This window comes from Sciurus carolinensis, chromosome 12 (genome assembly GCF_902686445.1).
Source record: "Sciurus carolinensis chromosome 12, mSciCar1.2, whole genome shotgun sequence".
Taxonomy (NCBI): Eukaryota; Metazoa; Chordata; class Mammalia; order Rodentia; family Sciuridae; genus Sciurus; species Sciurus carolinensis.
Genome location: NC_062224.1, coordinates 62,041,791 through 62,063,508, shown reverse-complemented (window position 1 = coordinate 62,063,508; position 21,718 = coordinate 62,041,791). Strand labels below are relative to the sequence as shown.

Sequence of the window (21,718 nt, the reverse complement as noted above, 5' to 3'; positions counted from 1 at the left end):
ATAATTAATATTATATTAAAATCCAATAAGAAGGAAAACATCCAGAGTTGGAACTATTTATTTTATTAACATTTGAAATTCAAAATAATATGAGTAACACCTGAAGTTGTTGTATTAGATGTGTATTTCATAATAACACGGTATGTGTTTATACTAATAACTAAATTACTGATAGCATTTCTAAAATATTACTCACTGTAATTGGTGACTGGAGAGGAGGAGTATAATGTAACCGTGGTGGGGTCATAAAAAATCGAGAAGGCCGCTGTTTTTGTCCAAAGGCAGCAATTGGCATTGTCTCATGAGGCTCATTACTCTTTGGGAAAAGAGAATAATCCATAATATTTAATGAAATTTACTAATCATTTAAGATTTATAAACACTATATTTCAGCTGAGATATTTACTTGGGAGTCTATGATTCATGGCAGTATACAAAGCATATTCTACAATTTATCATTGAATATATTATTCTACAAATATTAAAGGCTAGAAACTAAGTCAGAGAATGAAAATACTACCACTGCCAAAAGGTTGAACCCACAAGAGAATTAGAAGAAAATGGTCAAAGGATCAAAACAGGTTAGAGAATTAACAATTAACACTGAAGTGTTCTATGGCCACCTTTGGTTAAACATTTAGACTATCTGAACATATTCTACTATCATTAAAGTCAATTTTTAAAAAATTGGTACCAGGGATTTAACCCAGGGGCACTTAACCACTGAGCAGCATCCCTGCCTATTTTTAATACTTTTTTTTGAGATGTGGTCTCACTAAGTTGCTTAGAGTCTTGCTAAATTGCTGAGGCTGGTTTTGAACTTTTGATCCTCCTGTCTCAGCTTCCCAAGTCAGTAGGATTACAGGTGTGTGTCATCCAGTTAGCTAAAGTCAATTTTTATTTAGCCAGGCAATAATTTTTGGATGATCTCAATTAAACAGGAAAGCAATTTTCCTTTTCTGAAAGAGAGTTTTGAAGATTTCATCCTTTAATAAAAACTTAAGGGGTGATGTATTTTGTTCTATTTAGTCCAAATTGTCTTTCTCCTCTAAAGTTTCTCTCTAAAAGGGATTTTTTTTTTTTTTTTTTTTTTTTTTTTTTGGTATCAGGAATTGAACCTAGGGCACTTAACCACTGAGCCACATCCCCAACCCTTTTTATATTTTATTTAGAGAAAGGGTCTCACTGAGTTGCTTAGGGCCTTGCTAAATTGCTGAGGCTGGCTTTGAAGTTGTGATCCTCCTGTCTCAGTCTCCTAAGTCGTGCCCAGCTCTAAAAGGGATATTTGAAAAGGAAATGCTCACAGTAAAAAGGGGTCACAGTTTTAAAAAAGTCTCTAACAGAAAAGGAAGATTATTCTATTTTTGCATTAAGGAAATAAAGAGTTTTAATTACAAGGTCATAATCCTTAAAAATCAAGTTTATAGTGAAGAAATGAAAAAAAGGAGGCTAAAAGCAAACAACTTAATTTCCATTATGCTTAGAAGAAAACCATTTCATTATATGAAGTTCTTTATTTTTCAGTATTGAACATAGGGGTGCTCTACCACTTGAGTTATATCCTCAGGCCTTTTTATTTTTTGTTTTGAGAGAATCTCACTAAGTTGCCCAAACTGGCTTTGAACTTGCAATCCTTCTGCTACAGCCTTCTGAGCCACTGGGATTACTTATAGATGTGTGTCATCACATCCAGCACACTGTTTATTTTCAAAAGCCTGCCCCAGATTGCAGAGTTATTTTAGATCTTAAAATTACTTTAACTTATTAGAAAGCTGTATAGGACTGATAGAGTGCACACTTAGCATGTATAAAATCTTGGGTTTGATTACTAGTGCCACATGCAGAGATGATGTGTAATTTCCATGACATGTATAAAACAGGAGTGATCATGAGACAAGTGTGATAGCACCTGCCTGTAATCCCAGCAATTTGGGAGGCTAAGGGAGTAAAATTACAAGTTTGAGGACCACCTCAGCAATTTTGCAAGACCCTGTTTCAAAATAAGAATAAAACAACCAGGCTCCATGGTACATGCCTGTAATCCTGTACCTGGGAGGTTGAGGCCAGAGGACTGAAAGTTTAAGGCCAGCCTCAAAAACTTAGTGAGACCTGTCTCAAAAAATAAAAGGACTGGGGATGTAGCTCGGGGTAAAGCACACTTAGGTTTAAGCCTCAGTACCAAATAAATAAATATATATATTTTTAAATTGTCATGAATCTTTTTATTTTATTTATTTATACGTGGTACTGAGTATCCAACCCAGGGCTTCACACATGCCAGGCAAGTGCTCTACCACCAAATCACAACTCCAGCCTCTTCATACTTTCAAAAGCATTCTGCAAGAAAACTATAACTTACCTAACAGTAGGAATAAATATGTGTAGTTTCTCCCAAAGATAACTTAGAAGTAATTAATTCCATTATACTTAAAAAAGTATTGTGTGGTTAAAGTACAAAGAGATCCTAGCTTCTTAAAAACAAAAGACTTCAATATAGTTCTGCTCCATGGGACTAGTAGACAGGGTTGGGAATCCCTAAGGATCTCTTCCTCTACAAACTGAAACCTCGATTCCACTGTAAAATACAGTTTATAGGAAAGGTTATCCAATGGGTTTAATAAGCATAAAACACCGAGCATGAGGCCCTGGGTTCAAACCCCAGCACCCTCCCGCAAAAAAAAAAAAGCATAAAACACAAATATATTATAAAATACTACTCACAAGAACTTCATAGTCAGGGATGGTATGAGTCCCAAGCCCTGTCCTATCAAAAGTTACTCTATACGTAGCATTCAGAGTATCCACAGCATCTATTTGTCCAGTGAACAGACCATCATGAACACCACGTAATCGTGCTGAGGAAAGAAACAAAGGCATTATCATGCTTAAGAGATACAAAGAATTTTCAAATATAAAACTTCCAAGAATGTAATTTAAACCATAAAGTACAGTGTTGTTGTCTATTGGTTTCAACATAAACACACTTTTAAGTTGAGAGAAACAACAAGTAGCTTTTTTGAAACAAAACTATGATGCTCCTTAATATGATAAATCAGTGAAATCATATGCTACCAAACTAAGGGGAAAATATTTAAAAAGTTTAAATCTCTAAAAAGTCAACAAAAGAACTTTGGCCATTATACTCATAAGCAAAACGGAGTAGTTCCAAAAACAACGACCAAAAAAAAAGAGTGGTTGAGTGTGATGGCATGTGCCTATAATCCCATCTGTTTAGGAGGTTGAGGCAGGAGGCTGGCAAGTTTGAGGCAGGCCTAGGCAACTTGGCAAGACCCTGTCTCAAGATAAAATATAAAAGGCTGGGGATGTAGCTAGTGGCACAGCAGTTGCCTAGCCTACACAAGGCCCTGGGTTCAATCCCCAGTACTGCAAAATAAAAATAAATAAATAAAGGGGGTAGGGGTGGAAGAGGAAGATAGAGAAAGAAGAGAAAAGAAAGAGGAAGACAATGACAAATGATGACAAGAATGCTGCACAAAAAAAGAATTAATATGGGCTGGGATTGTGGCTCAGTGGTAGAGTGCTTGCCTTGCACATGTGAGGTTTGATCCTCAGCATTACATAGACAGAAATAAACAGAATAAATAAAATAAAGGTATTGTGTTCATCTATAATTTTAAAATATTTTTAAAAAATAATTATTTTAACAGGACAGAGATTGCTATTCTTAGAAAGGTCTGCCTGCAAGGATGGTCCTTGGCTAGCATCTGGAGACTCAGATTTTTGGAATATTCCCTCTGTTCCTTAATTAATAAGGGTAGTTTACTATGCTTAGATTACTTGTGCAAATAATATGGTTTATGCTGGATGTCTACTTTCCTCCTGAGAATGTAGAATTTCAGTGTGCACTAGGCAGGAGTTGCCTATGTGACCAGTCCCCAATAAAAACTCTGGACACTGACTCTAATGAGCTTCCCTGGTCCACACACTTCAGAAATGACAATTTATTTCTGGAGGAATTAAGTAAGTCCTGTGTGACTCTATTAGAAGAGACTCTTAGAAGGATGCATCTGGTTTCCTTTGGATTTTGCCCCGTGCATCTTTTACTTTTGCTAATTTTGCTTTGCATCCTTTGTTGTAATATCTTAGCCATGAATACAAGTATGTGCTGGGCACTCCCAGTGTTTCCAGTGAGTTAGGAGTCTTGGGGACTGTTGAAAAGGATGAATTCTTGTCACTATTAAAGTCTAGTATGAGCTGGGCACAGTGGTGCATGCCTGTAATCCCAGCAACTCAGAAAACAGAGATAGGATGATCCCAAGTTCAAAGCCAGTTTCAGCAATTTAGTGAGGCCCTAAACAACTTAGCGAGACTCTGACTCTAAATAAAATATAAAAAAGGCTGAGGATGTGGCTCAGTGGTTAAACGTCCCTAGGTTCAATGTGTGGTAACAACAATAACAACAAAAGTTCAGTCTGAAATAACATCAGGAAAATCCAAAGAAATATCCAGCATGAGTGAAAATTTTAAGAATTGTAGTAGAGTTTGGGTATAGTGGTACATGACTATAATTGCAGCTACTTGGAAGTCTGATGCAGGAGGACTGTGAGTTTGAGGCAAGTCTGGGCAATACAGTGAGACAATACCTCAACTTAAAAAAAAAAAAAAGAAAAAAAGAAAGAAAGAAAACAGAGAGCATTTATGTTTTTCAGCTGGGCAAAATTTACATTTTATACTGACCAAAAAGTACAGAAATATTCAACACAAAGTAATCAAATTAAAAGGATCAATTGATAAAAACATCATCAGAGACTAAAGTATCACTCAGTCTCTGACAGATCAACTAAGGGAACAGAGGACAGGGATAAGTAATAAAGCTAAACAAACAAACATATAAAGGGACTTATAGTTAATACAACACGAGGAGATTTGGTGATTATTCTCCACAAGAGAAGATAAATAAGATGTTCAAAAACAACCACTCCAGGGTACTGGAAATAGATCAAATGCATAAAACAACTATAAATGCTTATTGTTGAAAACTACTAGGTTAGGACTGGAAGAGTCAGTGTGGTTTTTTTGCATGAGGTTATTCACATTCCCATCATTATCATCAACATGGTTGGTGAAATTGATTTTACTAGGGCAGGGTTGGTCACAAAACCCAGCAGTGTTGTCAGAAGTGCCAGACTTGATATGGACTAATGGGTAAAAACCTGGGACTGACAGTTAAAAGTGGTAAACTTGATGCTGGGTACAGTGGTATACACCTGTAATCCCAGTGGCTCAGGAGGCTAAGGCAGGAGAACCATAAGTTCAAAGTCAGCTCAGCAACTTAGTGAGGCTCTAAGAACTTAGTGAGATCCTGTGTACAAATAAAAATAAAAAAGGCTGGGGATGTGGCTCAGTGGTTAAGTGCCCTTGGGGTCAATCCCTGGTACCAAAAAAAAAAAAAAAAAAAATGAACTTGATCAAGAAAGAATGGGAAAATCACAGCTTTGGAAGTCTAAAATATGGTCTTGGTTGAAATTTGAAATGAGTGGTAGACTAGCCAGAAGTTTAATAAGGAGAATCTGGAACCTAGAGAACCATAAAAGGGCTGAAATAAGCTCTTTACTCATCACCGGTTAACAGGGAAACTATTCGAATGGACTGGCAAGACTCAATAGTCTTGCAAAAAGTAACAGCTAATGACAACTTGATAACTGGCTGAAACTGTGTACATTCCCCAACTTACAGATCAAGTTGAGGCCTTTTAGGTTCAAGATATTTGAACATAACCTCTGCCCAAATCATTGGCTGACCACTAAGTTATACAGACACAGGGGTAACTACGATGAAGTCAAGCATAAATAAAATGAGACATCAGTGGTTGCATAAAGTTACTAAAGCAAATCCAACTACACTACAAAATAATTAGAATACAGAATTGCTGCAATAAGTTTTCAACCACAAATTACTAGATGTGTAAAAAAAATAGGAAAACATGACTCTTACTCGGGGAAAAAAGTATAGTAAAAAGAAATTGATAGATATGATACATTTAGCAAAGACTTAAAAAGCAACTATTACAAATATGTTCAAAGAATTAAAAGGAAAAATGATAATAATGACTTGATAGGAAATCTCAATAGAGGTTATAAAAGAATTAAAAGGAAACTCTAGAATTATAGCGTATACAAACAGAAATGAAAAATTTACTACAGGGGTTCATCAATAGGTTTGAGAGAGCAGACCAAAAAATCAGTAAAAATTTTAGATAATATATTGTAGCAAGTCTATGTTCTTTTCTTATTTTTAATTTTAATTTAATTTTTTGGTGCCAGGAATTGAACTCAGGAGCGCTTTACCATGAAGCCACATTTCCAGTCCTTTTTATATTTTATTTTGAGATTGGGTCTCACTAAGGTGAATTTATGATCCTCCTTCCAAGTGTCTGGGAATACAGGCATGCGTCACTGTGCCGTTTCTTATTTGTAATTTTTAAATGGACAGATAAAATTGTATATATTGACTGGATACAACATGATGTTTTTTAAGTATATACACACTGTGGAATAACTAAATCTATATAATTATCATTTTGTGAATAAATGTTTTAATCTATTCTCTTAGCATTTTCAAGAATATACTGTTAATTATAAATACCATATTATAAAATACATCTCCTGAACTTATTCCTTCTATCTCACTGCAATTTTGCCAACATCTCTCCAACCTCGTCACCCAGTAACTACCTCAGCCCCTAGCAACCACCATTCTGAGGATAATATATGAGTAAGATCATATAGTATCTTTCCTTCTGTGCCTCATTCCAATAATATAGAGGAAAATCAAACTCTGACTCAGTTTCTCCTACTATATTCTCACAACACTTCTTACACCAGATTTGTATGGAATTTTCCCCAAATATACTAAGCAAACAATGCTGCAGCAGTGGACACTAGTTGAGTATCCTTTCACCTGCACTTCTCATAGGATAGCTATAAATTGGGGTTCCTACAACTCCTGCTTGGGTTCCATTAATTTGCTGCAGTGGCTCAGAGAATTCAGGGAAATATTAACTTAGTTTACTGGTTTATTATAAATGCTATTACAAGGTATAGAGATGAAGAAATGCATAGGGTGAGGTATAGGGGAAAGTGTGTGTTATAGCTCCTATGCCATCTCCAGGTGTACCCCTCTCCAGGAACCTTCAAGTGGTCAACTCTGTCCTCTTGGGGTTTTACTGGAGCTTTATCACATGGGCATGATTGATTAAATCACTGACCACTGCTATTCAATTTAGCTTTCAACACCTTTCCCTTCCCTGGAGGTTGGGGGATGGGACTGAAATTTCAACCCTTCAATCCTGCCCAACTCAACAATTAAAAATGGAGATTTTAATATTATTTTCTAAGTAATCAATACAATAAGAACATCAGTCTAAGGATATAGAAGAGTTGAACAATACTATCAATTAATTTGCTCTTACAAACACATATGGAAAACTCAATCCAACAGCAAAATTCAGTGTTTTGAAACACATGTAGGATATTCTCAAAGATAGATTATATATATGCTAGGCCATAAACAAGTCTCAATAATTTTAAAAGAACTGAAATCATACAAAGTGCATTTTCCAATGACAACAAAATTAGAAAAAACAGTGAGCCCTCACAAAACATTCCCAGGTTGTGCAAAATAGACTAATTGAGAATATAACTGTAACACGAAAAACATAAGACCTCAAATAGAAAGCAACTCACTTTTTTTCTGAGGGAAAATTTAGGGGAGATGATTCATCATATATTCTGGTCTATATTGAAATGTTTAAATACACCAAAATTCAGAGGGAGAAATATGTTTCAGGGGAAGCTCACTTTCTATGTACTTCAGTGGGTTGGAGGGATATTACTTTTTAAAAATTTTTTTTAGTTGTAGATGGACACAATACCTTTATTTTATTTATTTTTATGTGGTGCTGAGTATTGAACCCAGTGCCTCACATGTGCCATGCAAGCACTCTACGACTGAGTCACAATCCCAGCCCTTGTATTACTTTTATAAATCAAGAAATGAAGGACAATTCTACAGTTTTATCAGACTATCTGTGGATGATACTTATTTTCTTCTTCCACAGATCTATATTTCAAGCACAGGTCAGGTTCCCCTTTTATCATAGATGTATATATTCAAGTGATGATGAAATTTTGTTTAAACTTCTTTGTCTCTAATTGCCTTCTCCTTAATGGCCATTTCTGTATTGAGTTACATGCACTGATGATGCAAAGCTAAAAAAATAAAAACAAAAGCAGCAGCTGGGCACAGTGGTGCACACTTGTAATCCTAAGTGGCTCAGGAGGCTGAGGCAGGAGGATCATGAGTTCAAAGCCAGCCTCAGCAAAAGCAAGGTGCGAAGCAATTCACTGAGACCCTGTCTCTAAATAAAATATAAAATAGGGCTGAGGATGTGGCTTAATGGTCCCCTGGTGCCCAAAAGTAAAACAAACAAACAAAAAAACGAAACAAAAACACCAAAAGCAACAATCTAAGTTAGTATATGTGATCACTCAGGAAAACAAAGCATAGATCAGGTCAGAATGCCAAATTCAGAAAAAAAAAAAGAAGAAATCATATTATTATAGTTACTGGCATTATCCTAAGGCTCTGAAATTATTTTATACAATCCATAAAATTTAAAAAACATGCACTAAGTAGTTTGACCATATATACCAATTACCTCAGGACAATATCTAGTTACACCTATTATTTTTTTAAAATTTATTTTTATTACAAATGGGATACATGTTGTTTCTGTTTGTACATGGAGTAACGGCATACCATTTGTGTAATCATACATTTACATAGGGTAATGATGTTTGATTCATTCTGTTCTTGTTTCCTCCCCCCCCCCACCCCTCTTTTCCCTCTATACAGGTCCCTTCTTCCTCCATCCTTGCCCCCCTCCCACTCCCCAGTTATGGAATTACTGTTGATTTTACTGAGAATTTAAGATTCTGACAATTTCTTAACAAACCAACAATTTCAACCTATTATGTTCCATTGTCACATACATAGGACACATATAAAAAACTTGAAATTGAAAAACAAATATATATTTATTCATTAAAAGAATAGAAAGAGGGAAGAATAAAAGTTCTTTAGATTAGATAAAGGGGAATAAAGGGAGGGGTGGGGGATGGGAATAAGAAAGACAGCAGAATGAATCGGACATAACTTTCCTGTTTGTACATGAATACACAACCAGTGAAACTCCACATCACGTACAACCACAGAATAAGAAGTTTTACTCCATGTATATATAATGTCAAAATATACTCTACTGTCATGTACATCAAAAAGGAACAAATAAAAATGATAGAAAATCACCAAATAATCTAACATTGCATCTCAAAGTTCTAGAAAAAGAACATACCAACGCCAAAAGCAGAAAACAGGAAATAATTAAAATCAGAGCTGAAATCAATGAAATTGAAACAAAAATTTCAAAAAAAAATCAACAAAACAAAAAGTTGGTTGGGTCTTCGAAAAAATAAAATTGATAAATCCTTAGCAACCTAACAAAGATAAAGAAAGAAAATTCAAATTACTAAAATTCATGATGAAAAAGGAAATAATAATATGGACACTACTGAAATGCAGATGAAAATCAGAAACTATTTTGAAAATTTATACTCCAATAAAACAGAAAATCGTGAAGACATCCACAAATTTCTAGAGACATATGACCTACCCGAACTGAATCAGGAAAACAGAAAATTTAAACAGATCAATTTCAAGCAATGAAATTAAAGACTCCATCAAAAACCTACCAACAAACCAGCCAGATGGTTTCTTAGCCAAGTTCTATCACTTTCAAAGAAGAACTAACACCTACCCTCCTCAAATTATTCCATGAAATAGAAAAGGAAGGAACCCTTCCAAACTCATTCTATGAAGCTAGTATCACCCTGATACCAAAATCTGACAAAGACACATCAAAGAAGAAAACTTCAGATCAATATCCCTGATGAACATAGATAAAATTTTTTTAATAAAATACTGGCAAATAGCATACAAGAACATATTAAAAAGATAGTGCACCATGATCAAGTGGGGTTCGTTCCAGGGATGCAAGATTGTTCAACATATGAAAATCAACAAATGTAATTCATCACATCAACAGACTTAAAGACAAGAATCACATGATTATCTCAATAGATGCAGAGAAAGCATTTGACAAAAAACAGCATCCAGTCATACTCAAAACACTAGAAAAACTAGGATAGTAAGAACATAGCTCACATTTGTAAAAGCTATACATGTTAAACCCAAAGCCAACATTATATCATTCTAAATGGAGAAAAATGGAAAGCATTCCCTCTAAAAATGGGACCAAGACAAGGAAGCCTTCTTTTACCACTTCTATTCAACATAGTCCTTGAAACTCCAGCCAGAGCATTAGGCAAAATGAAGAAGTTAAAGGGATATGAATAGGAAAAGAGCTCAAACTATCCCTATTTACTGACAACATGATTTTGTTTAGAAGCTCGGGAGGCTGAGGCAGGAAGACTGTGAGTTCAAAGCCAGCCTCAGCAACTTAGCAAGGCCCTAAGCAACTCAGTAAGACCTTGTCTCTAAATAAAATATATAAAGGGGCTGGGGATGTGACTCAGTGGTTAAGTGCCCCTCAGGACAATCCCTGGTACTAATAAACAAACAATATTTGGGAATCAATCTAACAAAAGAGGTGAAAGACCGCTACAATGAAAACTACAGAACACTAAAGAAATTGAAGAAAACCCTAGATAATGGAAAGATCTCCCACATTCTTAGACCTCCCACAATTAATGTTGTCAAAATGGTCATACTACCAAATGTGTTATACAGATTTAATGCAATCCCTATTAAAATTCCAATGACATTCTTCATAGAAACAGAAAAGGCAGTCATGAAATTCATTTGTAAAAATAAAAGGCCCAGAATAGCCAAAGCAATCCTTATCAAGAAAAGTGAAGCAGGAGGCACCATAATACCAGACCTTAAATTATACTACACTTGAAGTAACAAAAATGGCATTGTATTGGCACCAAAACAGACAGGAAGACCAATGGAAGAGAAGACACAGAGACAAACCCACATAAATACAGTTATCTCATACCAGACAAAGGTGCCATAAACATACACTGGAGAAAAGATAGCTTTTCAACAAATGGAGCTGGGAAAACTGGAAATCCATATGCACCACAATGAAATTGAACCCTATCTCTCACCCTGCACAAAATTCAAATCAAAGTGGATCAAGAACATAGGCATTAGACCAGAGAACCTGCACTTACTAGAAGAAAAAGTAGGCCCAACTCTCCATCATGTTGGCTTAGGAACCCACTTCTCAACAAGACTCCTAAAGCATAAGAAGTAAAATCAAGAATCAGGAAATGGAATGGTTATCGAACTAAAAAGTTTCTTCACAGCAAAGGAAATAATCAAGAACATGAAGACGGAGCCTATAGATTGGAAGAAAATCTTTGCCACCTGATAGAGCATTAATCTCCAGGATACATAAAAAAACTCAACATCAAAAACACAACCCAGTCAATAAATGGGTAGAGGAACTAAACAGGTACTTCATAAAAGAAATACAAATGGTCAACAAATATATGAAAAAATTTTGAACATCCCTAGCAATCAAAGAAATGCAAATTAAAACTACACTGAGATTCCATCTCACTTGAGTCAGAATGGCAATTATCAAGAGCATAACAATAAATGTTGGTGACAATGTGGGGGAAAAGGGTACACTCATACATTGCTGGTGGGATGGCAAATTGGTGCAACCACTCTGGAAAGCAGTATGGAGATTCCTCAGAAAACTTGGAATGGAACCACCATTTGACCCAGTTATTCCACTCCTTCGTATATACCCAAAGGACTTAAAATCAGCATATTACAGTTATGTGGTCATATCAACGTTTATAGCCATTCAATTCATAACAGCTAAGCTTGGAACCAACCTAGGTGCCTTCAACAGATGAATGGTATATATACACAATGAAATATTACTCAGCCATAAAGAAGATGAAATTATGGCATTTGCCGGTAAATGGATGGAACTGGAGACTATCATGCTAAGTGCTAAGTGAAATAAGCCAATCCCCAAAAAACCAAAGGCCAGATGTTCTCCCTGATATGCAGATACTAACACACAATGGGAAGGAGACGGAAAGGGAAGAATAGAAGTTCAGTTAATTAGACAAAGAGGAATGAAGGGAAGGGAGGAGGGGTGGGAAAAGAAAAGAATGAATTGGACATAACATTCCTATGTTTCTCTATGAATACATGACCAGTGAAACTTCACATTATGTACAACCACAAAAATGGGATCCTAATTAGAATTATAGTCCATGCATGTATAATATGTCAAAATACACTCTATTGTCATGTATATATAAAAAGAATAAAAAATAAAGAAGAAAGAAAACATTAAAAAAAAATAAAACAAATATACCATTTATGGTCATTCTGAGATAAATAATATGTTTTTAGAGCTCTATTCTTATTGTGTGCATGTGGTGCTGGGGATCAAACTCAGCCTTGTGCATGCCAGGCAAGTGCTCTCCACTGAGCTCCACTAGTAGCCTGATTCTATTCTTTTGAGTAAAGTAATAAGTGAATGATTAGAGCACTTGAAAAAAAATTTCCACACACACACACACACACACACACACACACACAAACATATACGAACATATATAAAGATATATAAGCTCTAGATTATAATTTCCAAACTATTTTAATGTATCTGTATCAATTTGTTGAGATATCTGAAGAACTGAACACTTGGGACTAATCCTTTTTCAAGTAATTTCTTTCACTTCACAGAGTTCAGAGTAATTGATATTTGTATGTAGCTAAAGTTTCATATCTGGACACTTCTCTGCCATTCAAATTTTTTATCACTTTGAATACCTTAAAACTCCTGGTTTTTTTTTTTTAAGTTCAGTCACTGTTTGTTTGTGGTACTGGGGGATTGAACCACTCTACCAATTAGCTACATCCCCAGTCCTTTTCATTTTGAATATATCCATAAAAAAACACCTTTACTATGTTACAGAATGGTAATCACTTCAGAAGGTTCCTTCTTCCCTGTTAAGTCCCTCTTCAGAAACAACCATTTTTTCCTGATTTTTTTCAGCATGAATTAGTGTTGCCCATTTTCTAACTTTGTATAAATGGAGCAATACAATGCATACGATGTAAGCATGTTTAGTTTCTTTGGCTCAGCATAATGTCAATAGCTCATTTCTTTTTACTGTTGAGTTGTATTCCACTCCAAGAAATTACATTTTGTTTATCTAGTATCCTGATGATGGGTTGATTCCAACTTTGGCTGTAAGATTAGAATGATTAGAGGGCTTGAAAGATGCCATGAACTTTCTTGTACAAATTATCATGTGGACAGTTGTTTTTCACTTCTCTAAGGAAATGCCTAGAAGCAGAATCACTGGAAATTAGGGCAGGTATTTAATTTTATAAAAAAACAAAAACAAAAACCTGTCATGCTTTTTTCCAAAGTGGTATGTACCATTTTATAATCCCACAAAGATATGGAAGTTCCATATTTTTGCCAATTTGCATTTCATGTGCCAAAAAAGGCTATTCACTGATCTTTCTTTGGGAAATGCTAAATGTCTATTCAAAGGTTTGCTATATTTTTAAAAATCAAATTGTCTTTTTAATACCAATTTATAAAGTTCTTTATATTTTTTAGTTTAAGTCCTTTTTCAGGTATGTCCTGGAATCATTTTTTCCCCCCAGTCTGTGGTTTGCCTATTATTTTCCTAATGGTGCCCTTTAATGCATAGAAGATTTTAATTTAAATAAAGTTGAATTATCTTTTGTGTTTTTGGTAACTCTTTGTCCACACCAAGAAATCTTTGCCTACGCTCAGATGACACAGATGTCTTCCTGTACTTGATTCTAGAAGCTTTGTAGTTTCAGCTTTTATGTTCAACCCATTGGTCACCCTTAGATTAAGTTTATTTCCATACAGGTATCTAATCCTTCCACAGAAGTGCTTTGGTGCCATTATGAAGCCAACTGCCTACATTGAGTGCGGATCTATTTCTATTCTGTAATCTTGCTTCATAGCACTCCAATAGAATGTTGAATAGAAATGGTGAGCATCCTTACATCATTCCTAATTTTAATAGCAAAACATTAAAAAACTTCATTAATAAGTATATAGCAGTCAGTAGTTTTGTATATGAACTTTAACAGGTTAAGGAAATTCCAGTTCTAGTACAAATGAATGAGTGGTATTTATTTGATAGGACTGTTATTTTTTCTTGGTACATATGGTGATATGATGTTTTAAATTTATTGAGTAACTTTTAAAAATATATATTTTAGAGTAGGTTTAGGTTCAGAACAAAACGGAGTAGAAACTACTGAGTTCTCATATAATCCCAGATATATACAAAGAATCACATCTATAAAATTGACAGTTTTTACACTTTATGAGGTTTTTTTTTTTTTTTTTTTTTTGATAGTTATGTTGCCCAGGCTGGCATCTTACTTTGTAATCCCTTATTTCAGCTTCCTGAGTAGCTGAGAATATAGGAGTGTGCTACCATGCCTGGTTTTACCTTACAAAATTTTGAGCCAACTATCTACTAAATAATTTAGTTTTATTCAGTTATTAGGAATGGACTATTTCTAGATCCAAAGGCTGTAAGAACAATGGTTTTTCTGAGCTACCTTAGACAAGGATGGTTAGGAAAGGAAAACAAATGATGTAGAGGCAAAAAAGAATAAATTAAAAATTTTAAAAGTTAATTAATTAGAGTACAAGTGTGTGTATGGGAGGGCACTGGGGATTGAACCCAGTGGTGCTCTACCCCTGGGCTTCACCCACCAGCCCTTTTTTATTTTTATTTTGAGATGGGATCTCACTAAGTTGTTGAGGCTGACCTCCAACTTGCAATCTTCCTGCTTCAGCCTCCTGAGAAATTTTTTAAAAATTTTAACAATTCTTAGCTGTACTTATTTTAATGAATTTAAAATTTTATCTTCATAGTAGTTTGCTTTAGTTTATGCTGTGCATGTTAATTTGAACCAGTATACTGATTACTTTAAAAAGTGTATTTCATATATGAAAAGAGAGTAACATATACAGTAAATTACTGCAGAATCTTTATCTTTTTAAATCTCTAATAGGGATTATCTTGTCTAAAAATGACAAGTCACAATAGTAACAAGCTCATCTTCTTCACTTACCTGTAACTTTGGTTCCAATAACCAGGGGCAAAGGAATTTCATCTGGGAGATCTTTGAATTGCGAAACATCTGCAACTTTCCTTTGTTGTAAGAGTCTTATTTTCTGCCGTTTCTGTTTTAATGCTGATCTCTCTTCCTCAAAAAATGCAGAAGAACATCTAGAATAAATTATAAAAATCATATAAACTGATAACTATCCTACACAGAAACTTAATGTCTGACCATCCATCTCACTGTTTCCTTCTCCTTCTCATTTTTTGAGTGCTATATTTAAAAATGGGAATGTAGAAATTATTTCTCTGTAAATTACTTTTAATTAAAAAAAAAAAAACAGAGTGTTGCAAGACAAAGATATGTAGCTCTAGATTATTCCTCCTACAAAGTAGGATTTGTTCACCATCCTTTGACAAAACTGGAGCCTAGGTCTCCTTTTAAAGATAAAGTTGAATTCAATATTCTAAAGAATATGACATTTTCTTTCTGAACCAGTAAGCATACCAATGTAGATTTAAAGATGAGACCTGCCAGTATATGAACTTTTTTTTTTTTTTTTTTTTTTTTTTGGGTGCTGGGGATCGAACCCAGGGCCTTGTGCTTGCAAGGCAAGCACTCTACCGACTGAGCTATCTCCCCAGCCCCTATATGAACTTTTAATTAATCATACTTCCTGCCTTTAAGTATGAATAATGAATTCACTTTTAACTCTAGGGCCCATCTTACCTCCATTTTCAAATTCTAAGATGAATCAAAGCATTTAGCAGAGTGCAAAACTGTAATCCCAGCTACTTGGGAGGATGAGGCAGGAGGTTCACAAGTTCCATGTTGTTGCCATGTATCAACAGTACATTCTTTTTATGGATAATATTCTACTGTATATTCATAATTTGTTCAGACATTTGGGCTGCTTTCAGTTTGCTATTGAAAAGTTGAGGGCTGGGGAGATAGTCGGTAGAGTGCTTGCCTTGCAAGCACAAGGCCCTGGGTTCGATCCCCAGCACCACACACACAAAAAAAAGTTGATATGAACATTAGTGTATGAGTTTTTGTATAAACATATCCTTTCATTCCACTCCACCTAGGAGAGCCAAACTGTTTTCCATTTTACATTCCCACCATCAGTGTAGGAGACTGTAAGTTTCCCTATATCCTCACCAACAATTGGTATGTTCAGTCTTGTAAATTTTGGACATTGCAGTTTAATTTGTATCTTATTAAGAACTAATGATGTTGAACATCATTCTATGTGCTTATTCAATCTTTTTTTTTTTTTTTTGGTGGAGGTGGATACCAGGGATTGAACTCAGGGGAACTTGATCACTGAGTCACATCCCCAACTCTATTTCATATTTTATTTAGAGACAGGATCACACTGAGTTGCTTAGCACCTCGATTTTGCTGAGGCTAGCTTTGAACTCACAATCCTCCTGCCTCAGCCTCCCAAGTTGCTGGGATTACAAGTGTGTGCCACCGTGCACGGCCCAATATCTTTATATCTATGGTAAAGCATCATTTAAATCTTTTGCCAATTTGCTAACTGGGCTATTTAAGTTTGACTGAATTTTGAAGCATTCTTCACATATTCTGGATATCATATACATGCTTCCATCAGTCAAATTTTATTTAAACATAATATTTTGCATGTTTAATGTATTTACATGGTTTTCAATTTAAAAGATTTTCAAAAGGTACTGAAAATTTTAATATCCATGTTCCTCAATTACCCAGTCTGCTTCCCAGAGAACCATTATTATACATTTCTTCTGTCTTTCATTGATATTTTATGCATATACAAGGAAAAAAAAAAGCTTATGTTCTTCCTCTACTTCTCTCAATGGCTACAATATGCTGTTAAGTATTCTGCATTTCTTTCTTAATATATCAATTAATCTATTACCAATACACAAAGAGCATCCTCTGTTTTTGTTTCTGTTGCCATGTATCGAACCCAGGGTTCTGCACATGCTAAGCCTGTACTCTACCATTGAACTACACTCTCAGTTCATGTTTTTGTTTTACATTAAATGGTTTCAGAATTTTCTATTCTAAGTAACATGTTTTAATCTTTCCCAAATTTATGGACATTTAGATCGTTGCCAATCTTTTGCTACTATAAATAGTACCGTAATAAGTACCTTTGCACATGTCATTTCACGTATGTGCAAGTATTTCTGTGGTATGAACTCAGAACAGTTAGGTTGAAGAATATGAAAATTTGTAAATTTGACCAATTTTTATCAAATTTTCCCCCACAGAGATTATATACAAGTAATCTCTCAGCAGCAAAACATAAAAATAACTATTTTATCCTAACACTGCCAACCCAATATGGTAAACTTTCTGAACTTTGTCAATTTGAAAATTAAAAAACAGTATTCCAGCATATTTTGATTTTGACTTTTCTTTTTATTGTTGATAAACCTTTATTTATTTAAATGCAGGGTTGAGAATCAAACTCAGTACCTCACACAATACTAGGCAAGTACTCTACCACTGAGCTACAACCCCAGCCCTAATTTGGAGTTCTCCATGAGGAAAACTGCAATTTTTTCATATTAAGAGCTATTTTTTTCCTTTCCTTTGGATTATCTATTTATAATCAGTTTTTACTATGAGTTATTTGATTTTTTTCCTATGACTTAAGGAGTTCTTTACAAATTAGGGAGTTAACCCTCTGTAATAAAAATTATAGATATTTCTGTTGCTATCTTTTGACTTTTTGTTGTTTCTTGGTCATGAAAAACGTTATTTTTAGGATGTCAAATTTATTGATATTTTCTTATGGCTCCTAGCTTTAGGGCCTATTAGAAAAACACTTTCCAATTCAAGATACACAAAATGCTGTTTTTCTCCAATAGTTTTGTTGTTTCATTTAAAACATTTAAATCTTTTATCTTTTTTCAATTTTTTCCTGGTATAAGGTATGAGACCCACTTGTTTTTTCTCTAGATTTATACACAGTACTTTCTCTTTTATATATATATATTTTTTTTTCTAGTTGTCCATGGATCTTTATTTAATTAATTTATTTACATGTGGTGCTGAGGATCGAACCCAGTGCCTCACACTAGCTAGGCAAGTGCCCTTCCACTGAGCCACAACTCCAGCCCTACACAATACTTTCAATCTCCATTAAATAATCGGTTGGGCATGGTGGTGTGTGCCCATAATCCCAGGCTGAGGCAGGAGGATCGCAAGTTCGAGGCCAGCCTCAGCAGCTTAGTGAGATGCTGTCTCAAAAAAATAAAAATAAAATAGGGCTGGGGTGATAGCTCAAAGGTAAAACAAACCCAGATTTAATCCATAGTACCAAACCAAACAATAATCCATTCTCCTTCTCCATGTACTTGAGAGGTAACCACTGTAACTGTTTTTACTAAATTCCAATAGACTTCCATGATTGTGTGTGGACTGTTTATTTTTAATTCATTTTCTATTTATGTACCACTCTCACAGTTTTAATTATGGTCACTTAACCTATTTTGTACTCTAGCCCTTATGTTTTCAATAATCCTAGTGATTATTTCAATACTTCAACTAGCAGCTGATAAATTGGTCTCTCTTCATTAGTTGTTTTTTCAGAATTTCTCTATTTGATTTTTCCTTTTCAAATGTGAATTTTAGAATTATTAGCTTAAAAGAAAAAAAAAAGAGGTTACTGATACTTTCATTGGGACTGATTAATTTACAGATGAATTTAGGATGTTGTGTCTTCTTTTCTGAGTCATGGGTGTCTTCCCACTTGTTCAGGTGTATTTGTATCTTCCTCTTTTTTTTTTTTTTTTTTTTTTTTTTGTGGTACTGGGGATTGAACCCAGGGGCATTCTACCACCGAGTTACAATCCCAGCCCTTTTCATTTTTAATTTTGAGACAGGGTCTCAGTAAGTTCCCCAGGCTGGCCTTGAGCTTTTGGTCCTCCTACCTTAGCCCGCCAGTGTCACTGGGATTATAGGCAATGTGCCACTCACTGTGCCAGCTCCTTTTTATCTTCTAACTGGATGTAGTTTACCAGTTGATTTTTAAGATTAGAATATTTCAAAAAGTATATTGTGTGAATAATATGAATTATATTCCGACTTCTTTAGGGAAAGAAAAAGTGTAAACTGTTGTTGAAAAAAGACCTCAACTTTCAATTAGCCTTGATGAATTAAAGGACTATAAGATTAAGTAATGTTATGGTAAAAGAATAGAGGATAAATTAACAAGAGAAATATGTACTCAAAAAAACTACAGAATTAAAGTAGTAAAATAAATAGTGACTAATATCCTATCTTCTATAATTAGAAATAGTGTAGCTCAATATGCTAAAACACACAAAATCCATCCAAAAAATCCCAAATAGCCTGAGATCATATATTTTCTGTATGAAACACACCAAGTAACAAACTAAATTTTAATTTTGTTCTTATAAATGTTGAAAATATTAAAAACATCATCAGCGAGATCATCTTATAAGACAGATAAAATACTATTAGAAGTTCAATTAAAATTTCTTTTTCTTTTTCTTTCTTTCTTTTTTTTTTTTTTTTTTTTTTTTGTGGTGCTGGGGATTGAATCCAGGGACTCATGCATGTTAAGCAAGAGTTCTATCATTGAGTTAAAGTCTCCAACCCTCAATTAGAAATTTCTCCTTGCATTTTTTTTTTGGGGGGTGGGATACCGGGGATTGAACTCTGGGGAACTCGACCACTGAGTCATACCGCCAGCCCTATTTTGTATTTTTTTTTTTTTTTTAGACAAAGGGTTTCACTGAGTTGCTTAGTGCTTCACCACTGCTGAGGCTGGCTTTGAACTTGGGATCCTCCTGCCTCAGCCTTCCGAGCTTCTGGGTCTCCTTGCATTTCATCATCATCTACAGAGGTTATTAAAACTAAATTCCATTTCTATTTGTCTAAGTCACTTTATATTTCTAGGCCTTTCTTGAACTTTCCCACCATTGAAAAGAAAAAGTCTTACACATGCTTTTACTAAGCAGACAAAGAATAATCTAATTCTGCTTCTGACATATTTCAAAATTTCACTCAAAAGTAATATAAAGTTTCTAATGTGTTACCAAGATAACACTAGAAAAGGGAAAGTCATTTTGCATGAAAAAACATTTTGAAAAGGTAACACTGGATAGATTAACTTTTCAAATGTTTTATATAAAGTAAAAACATAATTATAATTATGTTTAAAACATATTTATGGGGCTGGGGCTGTAGGTCAGTGGTAGAGCACTTGTTTGGCATGTGTGAAGCACTAGGTTCAATCCTCAGCACAACAAAAAATAAATAAAATAAAGGTATCGTGTCCATCTACAACAAAAAATATTTAAAACAAAACAAAACAGAATTATGCTTAAAACCTGTGTTCAGAACGAAAACTGTACATTTAATCATAAGATGATAAATATAAAAAGCACCTTCATTAAAGTTAGTTAACAGAATATAATTGACATATAATGTATTCTGAAAATTATTCTAGTTATCTAAAAGATTAAAAAAAAAATTAATGGCTAAGTACAGTGGTGCACACCTGTAATCCCAGTGAGTAGGAAGGCTAAGGCAGGAGAACTGCAAGTTCAAGGCCAGCCTCAGCAACTTGCCTCAAAACAAAAAATAAAAAAGACTAAGGATGTAGCTCAATGGTAGAGCAAAGAACTGGGTCAATCCCTAGTAACACACACACACACACACACACACACATACACATACACATACATACATACATACATAGTTAATATAGTGATACTATCACCTATTTATTACTTTTATTTTTTAAAAAAATCACTTTTTACCTCCGTGGTTTTCCCATAAGCCGCCTGATTTTTCCCCATTCTACTCTTGTTAATTTTCTTGTTTTCAAATTAGGAAAAGATTCCTTTAGACATACACAGAAGTCATTATCACCTTCAAAAAGTGGTCTGTAAAATAGAAATGGTATTTTATTGGTTAATACATATTATTTTCTTAACAGACACAAAATTCAAAATATGCCTTCCAATTTTCCACACCATACTAATCACAAAATGTCAAACTTTCACACTGACCTTATCTATAGACAAAACAGATACAAATTCAAAATATTAAAACTAAATCCTTGGCACTGTGAAACAACTAACGTATGTAAGTTATTCAAGAAATACTGTCTGTGATTGAGATTCCAGAAGAAACTGATTTTGTTCAATCATCTATATGACTATATATTTTGGGATGCTGTCCTGGTCCAGGCATTATATCTGGTAAAGACAAGCAATAATGCCAGCTTTAATAAAGTATCTTTGTCCCAAGGGTAATATATCACTCTTTGTGACTAACCCTGGAGGATGCCAGAGGATTAGATTAGTTTTAGGGAATCCCAGAAGAACTCAGATCACACTAAGATACCCTGAAAGCTTTCATAAGCTGTGGGGGAAAAAAAAATACTATTCCAGTGTGAGAAACCAGGAATCCAGTCTAGCCAATGATACAATAGTGCCTTGGGCTCAAAGTACACCCCTCAGATTCACAAGCTTCAGAG

General features: G+C 34.6%; 1 protein-coding gene across 1 annotated transcript in view; it reads right to left on the bottom strand.

The window, feature by feature from the left end:
• Positions 1-21,718, bottom strand: part of Lin9 (lin-9 DREAM MuvB core complex component) — a 77,667-nt gene that overhangs the window by 34,897 nt on the left and 21,052 nt on the right. Inside the window, exons 6-9 of the mRNA XM_047520871.1 lie at positions 20,997-21,122; positions 15,220-15,377; positions 2,722-2,855; positions 197-316 (exon numbers count right to left, since the gene is read on the bottom strand). Coding sequence (XP_047376827.1) covers positions 197-316; positions 2,722-2,855; positions 15,220-15,377; positions 20,997-21,122 — 538 coding nt within the window. The remainder of the gene's footprint in view (positions 1-196; positions 317-2,721; positions 2,856-15,219; positions 15,378-20,996; positions 21,123-21,718) is intronic.